The sequence below is a fragment of the Magnolia sinica genome, chromosome 5 (assembly GCF_029962835.1).
Source record: "Magnolia sinica isolate HGM2019 chromosome 5, MsV1, whole genome shotgun sequence".
Classification (NCBI taxonomy): domain Eukaryota; kingdom Viridiplantae; phylum Streptophyta; class Magnoliopsida; order Magnoliales; family Magnoliaceae; genus Magnolia; species Magnolia sinica.
The window spans coordinates 28,965,133-28,990,969 of NC_080577.1; the positions used below are offsets into that span (position 1 = coordinate 28,965,133).

General features: G+C 41.1%; 1 protein-coding gene across 7 annotated transcripts in view; it reads left to right on the forward strand.

The window, feature by feature from the left end:
* The window catches only part of LOC131245869 (putative lysine-specific demethylase JMJ16), a 33,979-nt gene extending 8,928 nt beyond the window's left edge, over positions 1 to 25,051 (forward strand). For 3 of the 7 annotated variants that reach the window (XM_058245614.1, XM_058245615.1, XM_058245616.1), the window contains 13 exons: positions 4,115 to 4,272; positions 4,734 to 4,900; positions 5,094 to 5,398; positions 5,688 to 5,759; positions 5,965 to 6,042; positions 6,161 to 6,688; positions 6,801 to 7,028; positions 8,229 to 8,390; positions 8,964 to 9,332; positions 9,895 to 11,428; positions 11,535 to 11,638; positions 23,731 to 23,928; positions 24,254 to 25,051. In XM_058245614.1, coding sequence (XP_058101597.1) covers positions 5,099 to 5,398; positions 5,688 to 5,759; positions 5,965 to 6,042; positions 6,161 to 6,688; positions 6,801 to 7,028; positions 8,229 to 8,390; positions 8,964 to 9,332; positions 9,895 to 11,428; positions 11,535 to 11,638; positions 23,731 to 23,928; positions 24,254 to 24,598 — 3,918 coding nt within the window. In that variant the 5' untranslated portion in view covers positions 4,115 to 4,272; positions 4,734 to 4,900; positions 5,094 to 5,098 and the 3' untranslated portion in view covers positions 24,599 to 25,051. Of the gene's footprint in view, positions 1 to 4,114; positions 4,282 to 4,733; positions 4,901 to 5,093; positions 5,399 to 5,687; positions 5,760 to 5,964; positions 6,043 to 6,160; positions 6,689 to 6,800; positions 7,029 to 8,228; positions 8,391 to 8,963; positions 9,333 to 9,894; positions 11,429 to 11,534; positions 11,639 to 23,730; positions 23,929 to 24,253 lie in introns of all 7 variants that reach the window. The other 4 variants (XM_058245617.1, XM_058245618.1, XM_058245613.1 and 1 more) reach the window with 3 other exon arrangements.
* The last annotated feature ends 786 nt before the right edge of the window (positions 25,052 to 25,837 follow it).

Sequence of the window (25,837 nt, forward strand, 5' to 3'; positions counted from 1 at the left end):
AGAAATTCTGTTGGTTTCTTTGCCTCCCAAAGTTGGATTTGTATGCTTTATTCACCAATTAGAGTTAGGCCATGAAATATTATATACCAAAGCCTATAAATGTATTTTTCTTAGGCACTCTCAGACACAAAGAGGTTATCTTTGTTACAGTCCTTCACTTACAATAAAAAATGTGTAGATGTTACACGTTTCGAGTCCATTCTATCTTCTCAAAAGACAATAAATCTCTTAATGTGAAAGCTGTTCATGTACCTATTGCCATTAAAGAAGATATCATCCAAGCTCCTCCCACTAGTAACTCATCCATTCCCGCCGTGCCTCAGCTGAAAGCCTACTCACAACGAAAATGGGAAGATAGTGCGACCAATCGTGATGTGCTATCCACCATATCTTCTTCTGAGCCTAGTGATCTAGTGAGTTTTCTAGATAGGTCTGATGTTCCTATTGCCTTGAGAAAATGTAAGCGCAATCATCCTATCTCCACATGTCTCTTTACAATGCTCATCTTCCACTTTTTGTAGATTTGTCCTATACTTGTCCTCTTACTTTATTCCCAACGTGGTGTGCCAAAACGGTTACGTATCAGCCATAACGGCGGATACGTAACGGTAGCGGTGGGAACCGTTACGCGTTTCGGGGTTGTATCAACCGTTACCCGATTTTGTACCCGTATTGGCCGATACGGGCCCGTTAAGGGGCGTAACGGCCGTTGCGTAACTTTTTTTTTTTCCATTTTAAGCTCTGTTTTTGCTGTTTTTTTTTGAAACCTCTTGATTCCAAACTGTTTCTCACTCCTTCTACTACTAATTTCGACCAACCTTGGCTAGGTATTTGAGATAAAAACACATTATATTACGGATTTTCTTGAATCAAAGCTCGGTGGGCCATTTTTCAGAAATTCGTCAAAAATAGGTATTCATACTTTTTCTTATATAATGTTTTGCTGTTTTAATCATGCCATATGATGTGTTAATCATAGTAGAACATGTTAATGTACATTTTACAGATTTGGGGTGCCATTTAATAATTTTTTAATATTTTTTTCTATTTACGTATGAATTTTGGCCCATTTTTTTAAAATTCGAAAAATCAATTTTTAATGGTTGTTTTGCTGTTTTAATCATGCCATTTGATGTGTTAATCATAGTAGAACATGTTAATGTGCATTTTACAGATTTGGGGTGCCATTTTATATATTTTTATATTTTTTTCTATTTACGCATTTATTTTGGCCCTTTTTTTGAAAACTCGAAAATCATTTTTGAATGATTCTTTTGCTGTTTTAATGATGCCATGTGATGTGTTAATCATAGTAGAACATGTTAATGTGCATTTTACAGATTTGGGGTGCCATTTTATATTTTTTTATTTTTTTCTATTTACGCATTTATTTCGGCCCTTTTTTGAAAATTTGAAAAATCATTTTTTAATGATTCTTTTGCTGTTTTAATGATGCCATATGATGTGTTAATCATAGTAGAACATGTTAATGTGCATTTTACATATTTGGGGTGCCATTTTATATATATTTTTTATATTTTTTTCTATTTACGCATTTATTTCGGCCCTTTTTTTGAAAATTCAAAAAATGATTTTTTAATGATTCTTTTGCTGTTTTAATGATGCCATATGATGTGTTAATCATAATAGAACATGTTAATGTGCATTTTACATATTTGGGGTGCCATTTTATATATATATTTTTCTATTTACGCATGAATTTTGGCCCTAAAAAATAATTACAAACACTTAAATGTAAGATATTTTCATATTACATTCATTCTAATATATCTATCATTGATAGTAGATAGTTAGAAAATTAAATATATGAATTTTGAAGTCAAATTCAGGTTATCTGGTTCATAAATTCATCAGACAGTCCGATACAACTTCTCACCAAAGAGTGGACCGTTACACCACCATAAACATGTTCCAATTTATAAATGAATGCATATTTGGAATGCTTAGAATATTCCGGATTTAATCCATATTTTTTCATATTTTTTTGCGGAAAATTTTTTTTTGCGCCGTTACGGGCCGTTACGCCCCCGTATCCGTATTGGTTTCAGAGGGCACCGTTACACCAATCGATACTGATACAGGACACCTTGATTCCCAAGTCATATTGAAAATAATTTTACATAAGGAGTGGATGTAGGTAATGGAAGAGGAAATGGTTGTTCTTTATTGGAATAACACTTGGGAGCTAACTAGTCTACGTGCAGTAAATGTATTATTCGTTGTAAATGGTGTACACCATTAAGATTCATCCTGATGGTACGATTGAATGTTTAAAAAATCACTTAGTTGCTAAAGGATATACTCAGACCTTTGGTGTTGATTATATTGAGACATTCTCTCATATTGCCAAGTTGAACTCCATTTGTGTTATCCTCTCCGTGACTGTTAATTTTGGGTGTCCCCTTTTTCAACTTGATGTAAAAGTTGTCTTTCTTCATGTTGCTCTTATCAATGAGGTATATATGGAGCAACCACCGGAATTTGTTACTTGAGGGAATAAGAAAGGGTGTGTAAACTGCGCAAAGTGATTTATGGATTGAAGCAGTCACCATGTGCATGGTTTGATAAATTCAGTAAAGTTGTGTTGAACTATGGTTTGTTCGAAGTCATGTTGATCATTCCGTCTTTGTATGGAAAGGCACCTCAGGTCTTATTGTATTAATGGTTTATGTTGATGATATCGTTGTTACAGGAAGTTACACTACGAGGATTGAGGAGCTTTAGAAGCATCTTCCAAAGCATTTTCTCACAAAAGATCTTGGTCATCTTTTATACTTTCTTGGTATAGAAGTTACTAAATCTAAGGAGGGAATTAATTTGTTTCAACAGAAATACGTTCTGGATTTGTTTATGGAGACAAGTTTTCTTGGTATTAAGTCAGTTGATATACCAATGAATCCGAATCACAAACTTGTTGGTAATCAAGGAGATGTAGTTAAACTCAGGAAAGTATAGAAGATTAGTAGAGAAACTTATCTATTCAACTATCACTCGGTCATGCATATCTCATGCTGTCCTATGAGTGTGGTGAGCTATTTTAGGAGCTCTGAGGATACCTTGCATGGATGCAGTTGTTCGGATTCTGTGACATCTTCAAGAAGCAGCATGACAAGAAAGTTTGTATAGATTGAACAATTATCTTCAAATCATAGGCTGCTATGATGCATACTGGGTTGGTTCTTTAACAGATAGGCAATCTACAATTGGGTACTGCACTTTTGTGGGAGGAAATCTAATCACGTGGAAGAGTAAGAAGTAGAGAGTTGTGGCCCAATCAAGCGTTGATATAGAATATAGAGCATACTTGGAAGTTAAATGTGGATCAAGAAACTGTTGTAGGAAATGAGGCCTGGGTAAATCTACTTGTGTAGTTGTTTTGTGATAATTAGGTCGCATCACACATTGCAAGAAATTTGGTCCATCATAAAAGAACTAAACATATCGATGTCGACTGTCACTTGCCGCTGTGTTCACCATGACCCTTCCTCACATTCAGTCTACATGCATATACTCCAAGCTTGGCATTAACAACATCTATGCTCCAACTTAAGGAGAATTTTTAATGCATGTGGATGTGGGCTGTATAGCTAATATGATCCACCTAATGGAGTGGATGTGGGTCGTCCCATGGTACTACCCACCTGGTTTTATTCTCATTTATATTTAGTGTTTATATTGGATTATGACATTGGTTTTGGGCTTGTTTGGAATATGAACATTATTACCGAGGGTATTTTTGTACTTTTTAGTTTTTTTTTATTAATATATAAGAGGGAGAGTGGGGACGTCCAACCCTAACTCTTTTTGCTCTCCTCCTCCTCCTCCCCTCCCCTCTCTCTCTATCTTCTTCTCCTCTCCTCTTCTTCCTTCTTTAATCTATGATTTGACCGATGGATATTAAAAAAAAGTTTTTTATTTTTTCAATAATATTCAATTCCATGCAAAATCTTACATGAAAATCATAGCACATATCTTTATTTTTCGCCTAAATATTTGGCCTTTCTCCTGATCACAATTCTTTTATATGGTACTTTCTCACAAATATTTCTGGGTAGTTCTCATTCTGCTTTGTTTTTTCGTCGTCTCATTGCAGATGAATCTCCAGTACATGATGTCTTAGATATCCACTTGGCATCTCTGGTGGAAGAAGTCATTTGTATTCATAGAGAAAACTTACCCATCCTTGAACTGGAGCTCGAATGTAGTGTTGATGGACACTGCATGTACTTGTTACTGCCAGATAGTTCTATGGTGAGAGTGGTAACTGCTCTGCTAGTCTAAGTCATATTTCTTGACACATTCTTTAGTTGTTTCATTGTTGAGGGAATAGATCAACCCCCCCCCCCACCCCAATCTCTTTTTGCTCTCCTCTCTCTCTCTCTCTCTCTCTCTCTCTCTCTCTCTCTCTGAAAGGTAACATAATTTTCTCCTCTCTCTCTCTCTCTTTTCTTCTTCTTCTTCTCCTCTCCTCTTCTTCCTTCTTTAATCTATGGTTTGACAAATAGAAATTAAAAAAAAAAAAGATTTTTTTTTTTATATTCAATAATATTCCATTCCATGCAAAATCTTACATGAAAATCATAGCTCATATCTTTATTTTTCCCCTAAATATTTGGCCTTTCCCCTGATGACAATTCTTTTATATGGCAATTTCTCACAAATATTTCTGGGTAGTTCTCATTCTGCTTTGTTTTTTCGTCGTCACATTGCAGATGAATCTCTAGTACATGATGTTTTAGATTTCCACCTGGCATCTCTGGCGGAAGAAGTCATTTGTATTCATAGAGAAAACTTACCCATCCTTGAACTGGAGCTCGAATGCAGTGTTGATGGACACTGCATGTACTTGTTACCGCCGGATAGTTCTATGGTGAGAATGGTAACTGCTCTGCTAGTCTAAGTCATATTTTTCGACACATTCTGTAGTTGTTTCATTGCTCAGGGAATAGATCACCCCCTCTCCCTCCGGCTGGTTTCTTTTGCTTAATAATTCACTGCTATCATTCACAAAAAGAATGTTCTGGCTTCATGTGTTCTCCTATTTACATTATGATGTTCGTTTTGCTTCTTAGTATTGATGGGGTCAGAATGCATAGGAGCTCGTTCAAAAGAAGACACAGCTGAAATACCTTTAGTTCCACCTGGCTTCATTTCGCTGACATCCTTCACGTTGAAGAGGGTCAATGACGATGTTACGATGAGTAATCGCATGGCCTCTGCTGGTGCTTCTGATTCACGCCAGGCACAAATGGACAGCGAGCTGCACATCAGTGATGATGCAAAGCTTACGAGGTCCCTTAGGCGTAGACCGTGGATAAACTACGGTGTATTTGATAATAGCTCGGAGGAAGAATCAGACTCTGAACAGTTAGATCAAGTCAGTAAAATTTTCTTTTCATTGTTATCTAGTCCATCCTTGGCTTTATGGCTCGTAGTATCTTGTTATTTCTTTTTTCTTGGAGGACAGGCTCTATTTCACATATGGCAGTGTTGCTGGAGGCACTTCTTGGTCATATGTATTTACACTGAATGATTTGGGGTGTATGGTTGCACCAAATATCTTGAAATTTCATAATATCATGAAATTTCGCAATATTTGGTACAACCAAAATGACCCATAACTATGTTATGGATGTACCATCTCTGATAATGTCCTTCTGTTGCAGGGTTTCTCTTCAATACGTCGCCTACCAAAAGGGGTTATTCGTGGATGCATAGAATGCAGCAACTGCCAAAAGGTTTTAAATAGTTTTAGTAATATGGTGGTTTGTTGAGTTTCTCCTATTTGCTACTTTTTTGTATCTTGATGGAATATCATGATCTGGGCTCTCCCATTTTGTTGGGTTTATGTATCTTGATGCAATATTGTGATATTTGGGTTACTATCTTTTCTTACATTTATGAATTTGATGTACTTAACTGATGATTGGAGTCTTGAAACAGGTCATAGCAAGGTGGCAACCGAAAAACGCATGCAGGCCCATCCTCGATGACGCTCCTGTATTTCACCCAACTGAAGAGGTTTTTTCTTGTACATTTACTTGATGTTTATCTTTTTAATGATTGATATCTTATTTCTTGGATATGATTTGCTTGTGAGAAAATTTTATTTTAAAAGATTCTTGAAATTTGATTCTAGGAGTTTGAAGATGCTCTCAAGTACATTGCGAGTATTCGCCAGAGCGCAGAGCCATACGGTATTTGCCGCATTGTTCCCCCTCCATCTTGGAAGCCTCCTTGCCCTCTCAAGGAAAGGGATATGTGGGAAAATTCAAGATTTGCTACTCGTATCCAACGGGTTGACAAGCTTCAAAATCGGAGTTCAATGAGAAAGATGTACAGATACTATATTAATATGAATAGGAAAAGAAGACGCTTGAAACTGGGAAATGAGTCCAGGACTAGTAATGGAGATATTGCAGAAACTAATGAACTTGGGAACCTTGACTTCAATGAGAGGTTTGGGTTTGAACCAGGTCCACTAATTACTTTGGAAGCTTTTCAAAAGTATGCAGATGATTTCAAGGAGCAGTATTTTTGCACGAAGGATGTGGATGCGGATTCAAGATCTAACCAGAATGAGTTTCAAAAGCACCAGGAACCAACAGTGGAGAATATTGAAGGTGAATATTGGCGGCTGGTTGAGAAGCCGACTGAAGAGATTGAGGTATGGTGGGAGTAAGTCAATAGGACCCATCCAAAAGACTCATATTTACTTTTCCTTCTCCTTTCTTTTCATCTCCCATAGTAGCTGAGGTTATTCTGCCATGCTTTTGCAGGTGCTTTATGGGGCTGATATTGAAACTAGAGTCTTTGGTAGTGGGTTTCCTAAGGCATCCTCTGTGCCAATGAAGTCTGATGCTGAAGACCGATATGTGAAGTCAGGTTGGAACTTAAATAATTTCTCAAGGCTCCCTGGCTCTGTTCTCTCCTTTGAGAGTGGAGACATTTCTGGTGTTCTAGTGCCTTGGCTATACGTAGGGATGTGCTTTTCATCATTTTGTTGGGTAAGATCTTAGCTAGTTAAGAAGGCTACCTTTCCTATTAAGACCTTGTAATTTATGGTGCCATAGATTTCTTCTCCCTCCTCTCTCTTCAATGAAATTGTATTACCTTCCATAAAAAAAATCCTATGAAGAATTAGTTTGTTTGTAGATTATCTATGGATTCATGGAATATCTGTTGCTGATCTAGATCCAATAGGGCTGAGATAAGAGTTCCAAATCCTACACCCCACAAACATGCCAATGTGGGACACGTAAGTGATCTCCTGGCCATTCAACAGCTGGATATATGGTGGGTCATATGCGTGATTGATCATTTTGTTTCACTGCGTATTTTTGCATATATGTGTGACCCACTGATGTATGGATTATTTTGGGCCCCATCACAATCAGTGGTGCCCACCAGATGAACAATCTGGATCTCCCATCTGGTGAAATTTAGATGTCGAAGGATCATAAACGGGCAATCCCAGCCTCTCCTGGAATAGGGGCTATTGTGAGAGACGGTAATAATGGCTTGATTCACCTCATTTTCTTGGTGCTGGTGGGCATGGTGTTTCTCGTAGCACGGAGCTTGAGTCTGGCAAAAGCTGAAAATTTAATATTTAAAGAAAAATTTTCAGGTCTCTAATTGTCAAAAGTTACTTCTTTAAGTTGTAGTCCAGCAAAGCTGGAATTTTGATATTTAAAGAAAATTTTTCGAGGCCTCTAATTGTTGGAAGTTACTTCTTTAATGCCTCGCCTTGGGTGGAATGAGGTACACTAGTGTTTTTAAGGAATGGTTCGCGATAATGAGTTCAAGAGCCTTCTGTTGGGGTTATAAATCTCCTTTAGGCAGGTAGAGATGGCAACTCCCTCGAGGATGTTTTAAGCAAAAGGGTGTTTTCAGACCTTTATGTGACTTGACAGCATTTTTCCATCACCATATTGGATGTTTATACTGTTTCTTTCATCTTCCTGCAATAGATCTTTTAGATATTGATAAAATAAAAAACCTGGATTTTGCACTTGTCTTCGGCATTGGCATGTGTGGGTGGACTGGGTTTGAATTCATACTAAGCCGAGTAGCCATCAGATTTATCACGTGCTCTAGTTGTTGTAGATGAGACTTGCTTATTATCTCTTAATGCAGGTCCAAAGTTGCAGTTTCTTGTTGTGTATGCTTATGGTTATTGATATAAATACTTTTTTTTTGGGTAACAGCATGTTGAGGACCACCACCTGTATTCATTGAATTACATGCACTGGGGTGCTCCAAAAATGTGGTATGGAGTTCCTGGAAAAGATGCCTTGAAGTTGGAAGCTGCTATGAAAAAGTATATGCCAGACTTATTTGAAGAACAACCTGACTTGCTCCATAAACTTGTAAGTGATGAATTGCCTTGCATCTTTTACCCCCTGTAACAGCAATGCTTCATTTTGTAGAAAAATTGCTGTTTTGGCATGTGTGTATTGGACACATCTCCAACATCTGATCGAAGCTGGATTTACGTGTGCTTATGTCAGTTTGTTATATGATCCTCTACCAGAGGGATACGCATAGCACCCTTGAGTCGTCAGTCTGTACAAGTGGGCTCTTGGTTTGATGTTTCAAACCGTTGATATAATGGGCCTAAACATATGGACAGTGCCGATGGGATAATCCTAACCTTCTCGTCGGTGACCTGTAGATAAGAAACAAGCCACAATTACAGTCTACATTCCATGGCCACAGCAACAGTCTACATTCAATGGCTAACAATTGGATGGCTAGGGTCTTTCAGCCTTGAAGATATTTAGGGCATGGTCTATCCAATCGTAGGGTGGATCAGTTCTGCTGTCACCATCATCAAAGCGTGAGCCCCAGTTGTACAGGTGTAAAACCCGAGGATTCCATGCATATCCTAAGGTATACCTACAGGGATTATTTTATGATCTTTCATGATTTTTTTCTGGTAGGTCACGCAATTGTCACCTTCCATATTGAAGTCTGAGGGAGTACCCGTATATCGGTGTGTTCAGCATCCCGGGGAGTTTGTCCTGACATTCCCGCGAGCATATCATTCTGGGTTCAATTGCGGCTTTAATTGTGCAGAGGCTGTAAATGTAGCTCCAGTGGACTGGTTGCCTCATGGGCAGAGTGCCATAGAGCTTTATCGTGATCAGGGGCGTAAGACGACTGTATCCCACGACAAGTTGTTGCTAGGTGCAGCCAGGGAAGCAGTTAGGGCACATTGGGAACTTTTGTTACTTAGGAAGAACACCTTAGATAACTTAAGATGGAAAGATGTCTGTGGAAAGGATGGGATCTTAGCAAAGGCACTTAAGGTAAACTCTAAATGGCATTTTACCGGTCCCAAACTTTTTTTTTTTTTTTTCTTATGTGGGTAGTTATAAGAAAGTAACTTGTAAGTAACATCGAGGAATTATATGATCCTTGACCCAAGGATATCTGAGGTTTCCTTTTTTTTTAAATAAAAATTATTATTATTATTATTTTTTAATGAGTGGTAATGTTGTTTCTGTGATCTAGGCTGTTTCTCTGATGGTTCCCACCATGGACAGACCATGCCCTGTGATTTGGGGATCCTAGTTATCCTATCTTTGGCCTTTTCAGTTGAATGTGGACTGTTGTTGTATTTCTTTTCTTCAGTCTATTTGCAGGCCATCAAACAAAGGGCTTATGACTGTTCCATTGAGATTTCTTGGGGATGATCCATCCATTTTGTGGGGGGCCATCAGATTGACAGGCTGGATCAACCAATCACTTTACTGCTTGTACAAACTGAGTACTTGAGAGTGCTATGCATATCATTGGGTCAAAGATCCTATAACTTGATGGTAATTGGAAAAATCTCGTTGCCTTTTGACTAGTGTTTCTCTTGCATAGATGCGTGTTGACATGGAGCGTGCGAGAAGGGAATATCTCTGCAGTCCTTCACAATCGAGGAAAATGGATGTCAGTTTCGATGCAACCAGTGAGAGGGAATGCAGCGTTTGTCTCTATGATCTGCACCTCTCTGCAGCAGGATGCCAGTGTTCTCCAGACAGATTCACGTGCTTGAATCATGCGAAGAAGCTGTGTTCATGTGGTTGGAGCGAACGGTTTTTCCTCTTCCGCTATGAAATTAGTGAGTTAAATATGCTAGTCGAAGCTCTGGGTGGGAAATTAAGTGCAATATACAGATGGGCTCATCTAGATCTTGGACTAGCTTTAAGCTCCTATGTCACCAAAGATAAATCACAAGAACCCCAGTCCATCAGTAAACCGTCCTTGGAAAGAACAAAACAAAATGAGCATGGATCACTAAATGTAGTTAGTTCAAGTACTGTTGCCAAGATTTCCCCATTATGTCAAGAGACCAACGGATCCATGTCGAGAATAACCTCTTTTCAAGAACCAAAGGAGAGAGAATGGATAGCACCAAATGGTATTGATCCTACTGGCAGCGAAGCCGATCCCTCTGCAGTGCAGAAGTTAAATCCATCATCAGCTACGTTGGCTTCTGAAGACGGAAGGAGTGTTCATATGGACAAGAGGACAGAAATAGTATATTCGGAAGGCCGAATTTTACAGCTTAGACCCTTACCCAAACCAGAAATAGGAGATTGCACCCTTCAGCTGAGCGAAGGGTATGCAGTTCCACATTCGAATTTGCCAACCTTGCCAGCTTGCCAGCTTTCTCAAGAAGACATGTCATACACTGAGCCCTCAGAAAGCACCTCTAGTGAACAGAACTCTCTCGGGTGTTTTAAGTCGGTTCCTAAGGGTAAGCCCCCTTCAAGCAACTTGAATACAATAGAAACAAAGACAAACAGAATTTCGTCCGTGGAAGACAGTGGTGTCATAATTCTTAGTGACGATGAAGATGAAGATGCACATGGGTCTTTCATGGGGAGAAAAATGGATGAATCTGCTGTAACAAATTTGGAAACTTCTACAAGGTTGGTGAATTGTGACATCAAGGTAGTTCCCTGTAATTATCCAAAGGATCCAGTTTCGGATGCCCCCGAGAGAGGTGATGTTAGTTTGCTCACGGTTAAAGAAAAGGAGGGCCTTCTCTCTCATTCGGTTCGTGTAAAAATTGAAGACCACGGAAAAGATGAAAATCGTGTTCAGTTCAACTTTATGATGCCGAATGACACGAGTCACCCGCAGAATCCTCAACCACTTGGGATTGCAAAACCAAACAATGAGGATAAAGATGAGAAACCCGTGTTGGGTTCTGGTCTGATACTAAAGGACAGAGCACAGCAGCCCATTGCAGGAAGCACACCAAATAATCATGACAGATATTGTCGCCAGAAGGGTCCTCGCATTGCAAAGGTGGTGCGGAGAATCAACTACACCGTGGAGCCTCTGGAATATGGCATCGTGTTTTCTGGGATGTTGTGGTCTAACAGCCAGGCCATATTCCCCAAGGGTATGTCGCATCCAATTTATGCTCCATAAATTGCATTTTTCAAAGCTGATGTTTCCATCCAAGGGAAATTCTGTAATGATTTCGTCTTTTATTCTTCTAATGGCAGGGTTTAGAAGTCGAGTTAGGTACTTAAGCGTGCTAGATCCAACGAAAATGTGTTACTATATCTCAGAAATCCTGGATGCAGGACTGCTTGGACCTCTATTTATGGTAATTGAATTTTCTCCTGTTACTGGATTTGCTATATATGGAGGATCTGTCGCTGATTCTTTTTGTTTTTTTAATTATCTTATGACCAAAATCTATCTTTGATTTCTGATAATTCTTAATTGGTATTCCAAGTTCTTAATGCAACACTTTGGGCCTTAGAAGCTTCTCTGTGCGTTAGTGCAATTTAGAATATCGAGGTGCTCCAGTGGTACTGGTACCACTGTGACCTTGTACTGGTATGGCCATATGTGGGGCCCAGTGATGTGTTCGTGGAATCCAACCTGTCCATCAGATATGTCACTTCAAAAAACCCACAGCTCCCTAAAAATCAGCCTGATCCAAAAACAAAGGTGGGCCGTAGCACATGAAACATGTTGAGGGGGAACACCCACTGTTGATTAGAGTGGGGAGCCTACCGTGTTGTATATATAGAATCCAGGCTGTTCAGACCCTTCGCTTAGGCCAGATGAAGGGATGAAGGGTCAGGCCTAAAATCAGGCTTATTTTATGACTCAGGTGTGCCCCTGTGAAATTCAAGGGTGGGGGTTCCGTCGAAGCCAAGAGGGCTCCATTAAAAAAAAAAAAAGAATCCTCGCACAGAAAGACTTTTAGCCTTTAATTTAAGGCTATTGGTACTTTCTAAAGCTATTAGTACTTTCGAAGGCTATTGGAGTATATTGCAGGGCGGTTAACCCATAAAAAGAAATTCTTTGCGGGAATAAACAAACTCAACTAACAGATACACAGCTCGTTCCCTTTGCTGTGGCCCACTTCAGTTTGGATCAGCTGAGTATTGGGCCTCAGGGGTTTTTTTAAGGTGACCCATCTGATGATGGGTTGGATGGTGCGAAACACATTGCATGGGCCCCAATCTGGTGGGAACCCCGTTAAGGTTGTGGTGGTCAGTGTTTGAGTTATCGGCGAGAAATCGATAATATCGCCGATATTATCGGTGTCGCCAGACCTGCGATACCGAAACCCCAATATTTCGTTTCTCTTCTAGATGTCGCCGATATTTTCGATATTATCGGCGATATTTTCGGATCACTGGCCAAATCAGCCAACTCCCCTATAGATTTCGATAAAATAGGCAAAACAAATGCCGTGTTTTCGGCGACATTAGGCGACGACCCTCTTATTCGGAAAAAAATATAGAAAAAGAAGAAGAAGAAGAAGAAGAAGAAGCTCTCTTACCTTTTTACTCACGTGGTCAACAGCGCCGGATCTTTAGAAGAACGAAAAACCTAAAATCCCCTTTTTCCTTCGAATGGAATAGCTTTGAAAGGAAACTGGATTCTACCTAGGCTTACGGGGATTTGAAAAAAAAAATCGAAATTTGGGGAGAGATTTTTGGGAGCTTTAAAATCGCCATGGTCGGGGGTCGGTTTATCAAAAAACAGGGGAGTGGAATGGGTGGTGTACACACAGTAGCTGTATAGCTGCTGTAGGTACGTGGCGTGCGCAGACGAGCACTAACCCTCCTCGAGCTCCGAGTTGTACGAACGGTTCAAAGGAGATTAAAGTTACGTGGGCCCCACAGTGATGTATTTATTATATCTACACCGTTCATCTATTTTTAGAGATTATTTTAGGGCATTATCCAGAAAATGAATCATATCCAAAGATCATGTGGACCACACCACAAATAGCAGCGGAGATAATGATTTTCACCATTAAACAATTCGTTGGGCCACCATAACGTTCTGTAGGCCCCACCATGATGTATGTATTGTATCATTACCGTCCATCTATTTTTCGAGACAATTTTAGAGTATGAGATCAAAAATGAGGTATATCCCAATCTCAAGTGGACCACATTACAGGAATAATGTAGACCATTAAAAACCTTTTGGGACCTATAAAAGTATTGGATCAAGCTAATATTTGATTTTTGCCCCCATCTAGGTCTGTATGACGTAATCATACAGATTGAATATCAAATAAATAGTACAGTGGGCCATAGGAGGATTTTAACGGTGGATATCCAATCATTATTGTTTTCATGTGGTATGGTTCATTAGAGATTTGGATCTGACTCATTCTTTATCTATTACGTTAAAATGATATTTTCCAATGGTTGGACGGTGTGGATACGAAACATAAACCATGGTGGGCCAGATAACAGCTACACGTCACTACGGTGGCAAGTCTTGCCGCTCAACCTGTCGTACCTGAGCCGCGTCCCTACCGACTCGAGTACATATGTGTTTGCGTACTGAGTAAATTTTATGGGGTCCACCATGATTTACATATTTTATCCACTCCGTCCATCCATTTTAACAAATAATTTGAGGGCTTTAGCCCAAAAACTAATTATATCCAAATCTCAAGTGGACCTCACCACGGAAACAGTGTGAATTGAAATTATAACATCTAAAATTCCATGAGGCCTAAGAAAATCTGGATCAATATATTATTTGTGTTTTTCCTTCATCCATGTCTTTGTGACCTTATGGACAGGTTAGATGACAAATAAACATCACTGTAGGCCCTACCAGGGTTTCAACTCTGAAAATCATTATTACCAATGTTTCATGTGGTGTGGTCCACTTGAACTTTGGACATGCTTCAAATTTCGAAACAACTATTAAAATGAGCTGAAAAAATGGATGGCCCGCATGGATAACCCGCGCACATTCATAGTGGGCCACAGTACTACTCTCAACGGCCATAAGATCTGAACAATGATTACGAGTCACCTTGTCATTCTATGTAGGGATGAAATGTGGCCATAAATGTCTATTTTTTTAAAATGCATTTACTTTTGCATGTCTTAATTATTATAAGCTTCCATTTGTATTACATAAACTCATTTTGGTTATTATTTGAGTAATTTCTTACGACAACGCGTGCCTTTTGGCCCCCATTAAATGGAAACTTCTTATTTAATGTATTCTTTTTGTAATTTTTTCATTTCTAAATATGTAAATATGTGTATTTAGACATGTCATGAAGTTTCACTGAAAAATTCCACCATTTTCTCCATGTTTCCCCCTTTTACCCTGCATTTCCAGTTATCGGCGATATTATCGGCGATAACGATATTATATCTTTATCTCTGGCCAGCGAAACTTGTAGCGATACCGACAACTCGAACACTGGTGGTGGTATCCATACCACTGGAATGTGCCCCCTTAGAATATGGTTGGTTTAGCCATTCTTATTTTTCAGATGTGATTTTCCAATCCCACTTGCATCTGTACCCTGCCCTTACATGTGCGTCTACATACACCAACATGGCTCATGTGCATGAGATCTGAAGTGTCCGTTTGATGGGGTGTGTAGAGCTCCCTCTCACAAGAATCGGGCACCCAGAAGTGTTACGTTAATTGTGGACTGCAGACAACATTTTTTGTTTTTGAAAGAAAGGATGATTTATAAAAAGGTGTCGAGATGCCACTCGAAAGCTTACAACCCTATCAAGCAATAAGCAAAGTACTATCTTTCAAAGACGCAATATAGGAAGCCCACTTGGCTACAAAAGATTTCACTCCACGGATAACAAAACAAACATCATTCACAGTATTGTTGAAACATCTCCCATTCCTTTCTCCCCATGCAGCCCAGAATGCCACCAAGATCGACAGACGCCGCTGCACCTGAACATTCTTATGAAGGCAAACCCCAGGGCCTGCTTCCAATGAACTATCCACCAAGACGGGCGTGGACCATTGCAGCTTGAACAAAGAGAGAATAGAAACCCAATCCCCCACGTAAAAGGACAGTGAATGAACAAATTATCAACCGTCTCATCACTACCCATACAAAAGACGCAAGTGTTCGGGATCATTATTCCTCTTTTGTGAAGATTATCAGTGGCCAAGATCCTCTTTCTATCAACGAGCCATGCAAAAGCCACATGGCCGTTGTTTTGTAAATTGAGGCCTACATCTCGTGATGCAAGACATTAAAAATAACTATGATATGCAAGATCTCAGGCCTTAGATCAAAACTAATTCAGAAACATTCACATAAAATTTCCACATCCCACACAAAAGTTGAAGCATTCAAGCAAGGGGAATCTGTGCGGGTCCAGGCCTACACATGTTAGGGCTGGATCAATAGAAATTATAAGCCAAGCGATACTCAAAGGGAGGTAAAACTCATCCACACATGCACAGTAATCAGTTCTTAATCTAAGAGATTCACCAGTTTCAATTCAAAGAATACTAGGATTAGAAAAGGGGCAAACAAATTGAAAATAATGCAATTTAGGGTTAGGGTTATGGAAAATAGGTATGAGAGATAAATAGGCGGAAATTTTGAACCTGGTGACAGTCCACGCGCGCGGACAGCGGGCTAGGCTTGACGCACGTGCACAGGGGCCTGGCCACACGTGCGAGGGGGCCCCGAATGCGGAAAACGCCTCCTTGGCTCTGGTTGGCCAGGGGAGGGCTTCAAAACCCTCGAGTTTCATGTTGATTGGATGCGCGATATGTGCGTGGTGCTCCGCTGAAGTTTCAGCCCTCCTGCAGGGACAGATTCTAGAAATCGGTGTAGGAAGAACTGCTGCAAAAGTTGACGGATTCGAAGCGAGGATGATTGTAGAAGATGAGAAGAATGGGTGATAGGAGATATGAGCGGATCGGGATAGATGTGGCTTCGCACCACGGTAGTTAGCTCTTCGTAGAATGGAGGGCTTCACACCCAATTGGATTTCCACAACTCAAGAACTCAGAGGAGTAGAAAAACGCAAGAATTTTTATTAATCTTCAATGAGGATAAACAACCTAGAAGGAGTGCCTATTTATAAGAAAACCCTATATCTCAAAACTCGCACCATGTGCGCAACTTATTTCTTGGCGATGAAGTAAACAAAAACAGTAACTAATCAAAATAATATAAACCGTCCATGATATTCTAAATAATAATAATAAGCAAAACCTAAAATATGAGATTAATTAGACTAGTGGGCCACGATCATGAGAACCCGTGATGGGCTTTACTTGACTATCGGGCCCACTCTAACGAACAAAAACTCAGTTTTCAAACTAGGAGGCCCTCCCTGGACGTTGTCATTGAACCAGATCGACGGTGGGGCCCTCCTCCTTGTGTACGTGCGCAGGGGGGGCAACGTGTGAGTGTGCGTGATGTCCCCATCAACTCTCCCTGACTGCGAAGATTTCGCTATTGGCGAAACAAAACTCCTGAACCGTTCTAGGATGTCAGTATCAAGTCTCTGAAGCTCTTCCTCAGTGAGCCACGTGCAGTCTGAAGCTGGGCATGACTTCCATTTAACCAGGTACTTCTGAAACCCACCGTTTGACGTTGATACTATCTTATGGTCTAGAATATTCTTTATTTTCTCTCTAGGTGTGTGAAGGTTATGTATGGGAGGTAGAGGCTGGGAAGAAAAGTCGGGAAGATGCCATGTATCAAGGGACAGATCTGGGGAATCAGGATGGGTGGGCGAAAGGCCGGACAAAGTATCAGTGGTCCCTTGAAAAGCAACTAGATCCTCCATATTGAATGCGGAACTAATTCCCATGGAAGGTGGAAGATCTACCATATACGCATTGAGACCGTTTCGTTTTATAATTTTGTAGGGTCCAGCGCTACGCGCGTGTAATTTACCAACGACCCACTAAGGATACTGCTCGGGCCTAATGCGGACCATCACAGAGTTCTCTACATTGAATTCCTTGAAACGTTTATGCTGGTCTGCAGAAAATTTGTAATATTCATTACTAGTAGTGATCTTTCGTCTGATTTTTTGATGCAATGAATGAATGTGATGCACAAAAGACTTCACAGACTCTGATGGCCTATGAGACGGTGACATAAGGACAAGATCAATAGGCTTTCTAGGCTTATAACCAGTGACGACTTCAAAAGGACTTAGACCTATGGACTTATTGACAGAACTATTGAATGCAAACTCGGCTATAGGTAGTACGGTGTCCCATGTCCTGGTGTGCTCCCCCACTAAACATTTGAGCAAACTCCCTAGGCTCCTATTGACCACCTCAGTCTGACCATCGGTTTGAGGGTGGTAAGCAGAAGAAAATTGGAGCCTCGTGTTCATCATGTGCCATAGTGTCTTCCAAAAGTAACTCATGAATCGCATGTCCTGGTCAGACACTATGGTTTTTGGTAACCCATGCAGTTTAACGACCTCACTAAAGAACAACTTGGCAACATGAGATGCGTCGGAGGTCTTAGAACAAGGAATGAAGTGGGCCATTTTAGAGAAGCGGTCCACGACAACAAATATGGAATCGTGTTTCCGAATAGTATTGGGAAGTCCAAGCACGAAGTCCATACTGATGTCTTGCCAAGGGATGAATGGGACTGGCAAATGTGTGTATAATCCTGTGTTTTGTTTCCTTTGCTTTGCCATTTTACAAGTACGACACCGTCCTTTAATTTTGGCCACGTCTTGCTTGAGGCTTGGCCAATGAAACCTATCCTCCACTAGGGCGATGGTCTTGTTTCGACCGAAATGACCTGCAACCCCTCTTGAATGTAACTCCCAGACAAGAAAATCGCGGAGTGAGGTGCGTGGTATGCATAAGCGGTCACTCCTAAACAAATACCCGTCTAAAATCAAGTACTCACTGCTAGCTCCTGACGGACTCTCTAACAATGATGCGTACACAACTCCAAAATCTGGACACTCAAAATAATTTGTTTTGATGCACTCAAGGCCCGTAACTTTGACACTCGTGTAATTGAGTAACGCGACTCGACGACTCAACGCGTCGACAGACTTATTCTCTACACCGGCATTGTGCTTAAGCACAAAAGTGTAGTCTTGAAGGAATTGAACCCACTTGGCGTGCCTAGGGTTTAATTTCTTCTGAGAGTTCAGATATCTCAAGGCTCGTGATCTGATAATAAGACGAATTCTTACGGCAATAGGTAATGACGCTAATGGCGCAGTGATTGCACTACCACATAGAACTTTGTCATAGGTGGAATATTTTGCTTCGCCTCATTCAGTTTCTCACTATAAAAGGCGACAGGGTGCCCTTCCTGACTAAGCACGCCTATGCCGACTCCTGACGCATCACATGCGACTTCAAAGGCTTTTGAAAAATCCGGAAGTCACGTGACTGGAGCTTCGGTCATCTTGACCTTTATCTCCTTGAAGGCCTTCGAGGCTGCCTTTGTCCATTAAAACTCTCATTTTTTAATGCAATCCGTGATGGGAGCCATAATGGAACTGAAACCTCGAATGAACTGCCTATAGAAGGTGGCTAAGCCGTGAAAGTTGCGCACCTCATGAATATTGCGGGGTTCAGGCCAATTGACTATGGCCTTGACCTTCTCGGGATCCGCCGATACTCCCTCAGCTGACATAATAAAACCTAAGAAGATAACACTACTAGACAAAAAAGCACACTTCTTTAGGTTGGCGTACAATTTCTCGGCCCTAAGGATCCCACAAACCTGCCTCAAATGGTTGAGGTGTTGCTCCTTGGTCATGCTATAAATTAAGATATCGTCAAAGTATACGACCAGGAACTTCCCCATGAAGGGCCTCAACACTTGGGTCATCACACGTATGAAAGTGCTTAGGGTGTTAGTTAACCCAAAAGGGATAACTAGCCACTCGTATAGCCCATTATTCGTCTTGAAGGCCGTCTTCCACTAAGCACCAAGGCGTACATGGATTTGGTGATAACCACTTTCGAGGTCAATTTTTGAGAAGATAATAGCATTGACCATCACATTCAACATGTCATCAAGACGCGGTATGAGAAACCGATACTTGACTATGATTTTGTTGATGACCCTACTATCAACACACATCCTCCATGTGCCATCCTTTGTAGGTGTAATAAGGGCAGGTATGGCACACGGACTCATGCTCTCTCGAATGAAACCCTTCTCCAGGAGTTCGTCAATCTGTCTCTTCAACTCAGCGTGCTCCTTTTGGTTCATTCTGTAATGCGGGAAGTTTGGTAGAGTCGCCCTAGGGATTAAATCAATGGCATGTCGTATATCCCTCATAAGGGGAAGCTCATTCGGTAGATCATCAGGAAAGACATCACGAAACTCATGCACTACCTGAATGGCCTCAGTGGGTAACTCTACACTAGCCTCTGGTACACTCTCCCTAGCCACAAGGGCGTATACCATCGAGTCCACCTCCGTTTCTCATTCAAAGTCTTTGACATTTAGAATATGGAGTAGGTTGGACTTGGACTTCGACTCCTTCAGTTCTTTTGAGCCGCTCGCACCACTCTGTGTGGTGGACTCCCTTCCAGTTGTGTTCTTGTGTGGCAGTGGATTTAGCTTGACCTTCTTGCCCTCGAACCAGAATGTACACACATTTGAACGACCAAATATGGTAATATCCCTGTCATAGAGCCACGGTCTACCCAGAATGATATGACCAACATCCATGGGAACAACATCACACCAAAATGTGTCTTTATATGATCTAAACTGAATAGGAACAAGACAACGGTGTGAGACTGGAATGGACATTTCATCAACCCAGGAGACTCTATAGGGTTGAGGATGAGCTTCCAGTTTTAAGCCCAAACGACTCAGTGCTAGTCGATGCCATGTTGGCACAACTACTACTATCCACGATCATCTTACAGCTCTTTTCCCCACACTTTGCATAAGTATAGAAGATTGTGTTGTGGCGCTAATCGTCGGTATTCTTGGCTTGAGCAAAGGCGCAACGAACAACTGCGAGGGTCGCAGACTCTTGCGCTCCCTCTTCCTCATCACTAGGGGTTTCTACTGACTCATATTCTTCCTCCTCACCGTCACTCTCTAGGGGTATTACTATTTGCCCATCAATAAAGAATACTTTGGTGCCCTCTCTCGTGCCGCACTGGTGGGCAAAGTGATCAAACCCCTGACACAAAAAACACCTAGTGGCCCTACTTCCACGTGAACTAGACCCGGCAATTTCTTTACCTTTATCGTCATTGGGCCTGGGCTGAAAACTGTTGGAAGGTTTGTTTTGGTACCTAGTATTAGGTTTAACCCCAGAGGGGGTTGACCTTAGCACTAGGATCGCGAAAGTCAAACCGCCTTCCCACAGATGCCTTGAGGTATTGCTCGACGTCTAACACTACTTGATACAACTGTTCAATAGTGTTTGTCTTTGGCGAGCAATTCTCTCCTAATGTTAGGACGGAGGCCCGTTTTAAAACGAGTAAGGGTGAGTACGGGGTCTTCATCAATCTCGCAATGGGTCAAGTACTCTTCAAACTTCTCAATATATTCAGCAACACTCATGGAACCCTATCGAAGAGATTGCCATTCCTCAATCAACCGTAGGTGATAAGAGAAAGGGAGATACTTCTCCTTAAACGTTTTCTTCATTTCTCCCTAATGGACTATTGGGAGCTCCCTTGCTTTTTCTTTCTTTAGCTCTACCGTCGCCCAAAACCTCTTTGTTTGGCCCACAAGCTTCATCTTGGCGAATCGGACTCGACGAGCATCCGACATGTCGTACCACTCAAAATAGTGGTCCATATCCGCCAACCAATCTAAAAAGGCTTTAGGGTCCAAGTGGCCATCAAACGTAGGGGCATCTACTCTAACTCCCTTGAGGAGTTGCACATCTGGGTCATATTGATCATGATGTCCCTCGCGGTGTGGGTGCACAGGTGCGCGCCCATGACCAATTCCTTGACCGCCTCCATTCCTTGGTCTAACCTCATGACCACCTGCCTGAGATTGGACATCTTCCCCAATAGTGGGGTTTGCTCCAAGGGAGGTCTCTAGTTGGGTAATGCTTTCATTAAATTAATCAACGCGTTGGTCCATACGTTGTTCCAAGCGCTTACTCAAAGACTCAACCTGCTGGGTTAACTTGTTCACTGATTCTTGCAATTGTTCCATGTTTAGTATAGGGTGCAAACCAAAACTATAACTCGTACGTGTGGGCATACAATTACTAACTCAACCTAAGGACCTTCTACTACTGCTATATGCGTCTAAAAGAAACTAAATGATCCTATGGGACTTTATATGGGAAAAACCACACAACGTCACTAAAACTCAGCAATATAGCTATTAAAATAAAGGGATAACAGAAAATTCCAACAATGTGAGTTGCTAACTTTCTGTTAACAGAAATTTCAACAACTTATATCAGGATTTATGGATCTGATACCAAATTTGATGCAGGACATGAAAAATAACTATGATATGCAAAATCTTAGGCCTTAGATCAAAACTAATTCAGAAACATTCACATAAAATTTCCACATCCCACACAAAAGTTGAAACATTCAAGGGGAATCTGTGCGGGTCCAGGCCTACATATGTTAGGGCTGGATCAATAGAAATTATAAGCCAAACGATACTCAAAGGGAGGTAAAACTCATCCACACATGCACAGTAATCAGTTCTTAATCCAAGAGATTCACCAGTTTCAATTCAGAGAACCTTAGGATTAGAAAAGGGGCAAACAAATTGAAAATAATGCAATTTAGAGTTATGGTTATGGAAAATAGGTATGAGAGAGATAAATAGGCAGAAATTCTGAACCTGGTGACAGTCCACGTGCGTGGACAGCGGGCTAAGCCTAATGCACATGATTAGGGGCCTGGTCGCATATGCGAGGAGGCCCCGAATGCAGAAAACGCCTCCTTGGCTCTGGTTGGCTAGGGGAGGGCTTCAAAACCCCCGAGTTTCGTGTCGATCAGATGCGTGGTCTGTGTGTGGTGCTCCGCCGAAGTTTCAGCCCTCCTGCAGGGCCAGATTCTGAAAATCGGTTGTAGGGAGAAGAATTGCCGCAAAAGCTGACGAATTCGAAGTGAGGATGGTAGTAGAAGGTGAAAAGAATGGGTGATAGGAGATAGAGGCGGATCGGGATAGATGTGGCTTCGCACCACGGTAGTTAGCCCTTTCGATGAAGAGAGGGCTTTGCACCCAATTGGATTTCCATAACTCAAGAACTCAGAAGAGTAGAAAAATGCAGGAATTTTTATTAATCTTCAATGAGGAAAAAAACCTACAAAGGGTGCCTATTTATAAGAAAACCCAATGCCTCAAAACTCGCACCATGTGCGCAACCTATTACTTGGCAATGAAGTAAACAAAAACAAAAACTAATCAAAATAATCTAAACCGTACATGATATTTTAAATAACAATAATAAGCAAAACCTAAAATATGAGATTAATTAGACTAGTGGGCCACGATCATGAGAACCCATGATGGGCTGTACTTGATTATCGGGCCCACTTTAATGAACCAAAACTTAGTCTTCTAACTAGGAGGCCCTCCCTGGACGTCGTCATCGAACCAGATCGACGGTGGGGCCCTCCTCCTCCTTGCATACGTGCGTAGGGAGGGCGGCGTGTGTGTGCGAGTGCGCGTGATGTCCCCATCATCTCGGGCAAAAGGATCTTACATGTTGGGGTTGACCTGAATGGTGGGCTTGATCTCGCGCATTAGGATGGCACATGCGGTGGCATGTGTTGGACTGTGTTGTACACGAGTGTGGGGTGCATTTTTGTGCATGTTATTCTATGAAGTGTGAACTGAACCTAGTGGACATTCCAGATCAATTGATTGGACTGTCCACGTATCCCATACTATAGGTACATTATAATTTACTATGCTCTAGGAGCACCAGGCCATTTCTCATGCATGTGTTATGACGTTTGCTGACTCAATAATCTTAAGATTTCGGCCCCTTTGTATGCACTGCCACATCTACCAACATGGTATTTGTGTGGGACATCCAAGCATCTATCAATTTTTAGCTATCCACCTGTTTTTGACACTGTTGACCGCCTGATTCGTTTGGCCAGGACACGTGCACAATGGGACCCAACTGATAGTCAGTTCAAATCTTTCACAGGTTCCATCTGGCACATGTGCAGATGTAGTTGGGCTGGGATCTACCAGCTTGTTGAATTAGAAAACACTGCATATCTATATGCGTATAGATCTTGCTATTTACATTTTCATTGGTTGATATGGTTCATTCTGGCCTATTGTACAATCTGATCTCCAGAAATTCTCTCCCATGTGTTGAATTGAATCCTATACTTTAATCTGGTATTTGTGAAGATTGTAGATATGGTAGAGATATCAAAGTGTCTAACTCTGTTTGCGCCAAAGTGTCTAACTTCATTTGTTGTGTTTATCTTTGTGGGTTTTTTCAGGTGAAGGTAGAGCAATGCCCAAGTGAGGTATTCATACATGTCTCAGCTGCCAAATGCTGGGATATGGTGAGGGAGAGAGTGAATCATGAGATAAGGAGGCAACATAGCCTCGGGAGATTGACCCTTCCCCCTTTACAGCCTCCAGGATCCCTTGATGGCCTCGAAATGTTTGGCTTCTCTTCACCCACAATCATTCAGGTAAATGTTCCTACTGCTCTTAGCTTAGTGGGAGACTTCTTATCTTGTTCAGATTCAGTCATGGGCTTGAGACCTTGAGCATTCGAAACTTGCAAAAGCTGGGATTGGAGTCATGAGACTTTTTCTTTTCTTTTCTTGAAAACCCAAAAAATTTCGCTACCAAAATCCCACTCCATGCTTATCACATTGATATGAGAGAAAAAGAAGAAAAAAAGAAGACATGTGACCTGCCCACAATCGATCTTCATTACGATTTCCTGATGATTTTGGTTGTCTCAGTGAGAGGAAGAAATTCATACTTAGACGCGTTTCTTGATTTTAACAGGGTATAGAGGCTATTGATTGCAATCGTGTCTGTATAGAATACTGGAAATCAAGGCCCGAAACCCAGAACCCGCAACCCTCTTCTCTACCTAGAAATGCCACCGGGGATACTGAAAGCAGGATCAAGGAGGAAATGAGTGATGATCGGGAGGTTAATGATGCAGAAAACCGAATGCTCAATGGGACCGATATGGTTCTCCGAGGCTTGTTCAAGAAGGCAGACCCTGAAGAGCTACACTCTTTGTGTGGCCTTCTGACTAGCGATAATTTGTGCTCAAAACAGGCGTTGATTCGGCTCCTTGATGAAGAGATTCAGAGCCGCCCGCAACCGAAGCTCCCCTCTTGAGTGATGAGACTCCCTTATGTTGGGATTCTGGCCGTTGAAAACTTTTTCTATGCGGGCGCACTGAGTGGGTTGGTTTAGGGTCTGTTGGGATGCTCCATTTCATCGGATTGCAATAAGTCCACTGAAGAAGCAATCACCAAAATGGGTGTGGCACCCATTTTAATTCATAATGACAACCAGAATGTTAGTCACAACCATGCATTTCGTGATGGGCTTGAAATTACCACCGTGGTAAGTTGGAGGCTTATTGCGGTTCATTTCTATTGGGTATCCAAACATGCCTAATCCCACTCTTCCATGAATTTTGTATTAGTGCATGTAGTAGATGTTGGTAAGTCTGGTAGATCAGCCCATTGTAAATCAATCATACAAATTGAGAATTAGAGTTGATAGAAATGTAACAGTGGCTCCGCCCATTTTTTCTAATAAAAGATTTTTAAGGTGCCACATCTATCACTGGATTAGTCGTCCTTATTGGTATTGCAGTCTTGTAATTCTCAGATGATATGGTGCAGTGGTTGTAATGTGGGAGCAAGCTTTTGATTAAATATTATACAATGCTTTCAGTTTGTACTGGTGGGGTCTATGATTCAGTTATCCAAGCTTTTGATAGAGTGGGATCAATGTGGATGGGCCTTGCACCAAAATTCCCAGAAAGATCCTAGAAATGAATTGTTTGAATATTTTTAGTTGAGTGTGGGCTGTTGATGTATTTTCTTTTTTAACTGCTGGAGGCATATTGAAGGGTTGGGATCTTCTTTTTCAACTGTTTTGACCACCAAACAATGGGCCCCACTTGTACAAACAGGAAGTCCAACTTATGTCTAGATGTTCCTTGTTAGGAAATTATAAGAAAGGATCTAGTTGTGGCTGGATGGAAGAATCCAAAATACGGATTAGGAAAACCCTAATCCGCATTTTAAAGAAATTTTAAAGAAATGCAAAACTGTAGAATCCAACAGTTATTACATTGTTTGATTTGGAGAATACTTTAATATAGAAATATGAGAAGGTCATTGGTTAAATAGTGGGAGTTGCCTTTTATAACAGGAAAATTGACATTGGTTCTTTTGGGAAATGGTTTTATAGGCCTATTTGATCAGGGATAAATTGGTAGAAGCGAACAATTTCCCTTGGATTTTGATATATTCCTTTGTTTGGACTAACATAATAAGAGAAGAAAATCCATCTACTTTCTTTAACAAGGGACTATAACTCTTTTTTTTCTTGCTTAAGTTA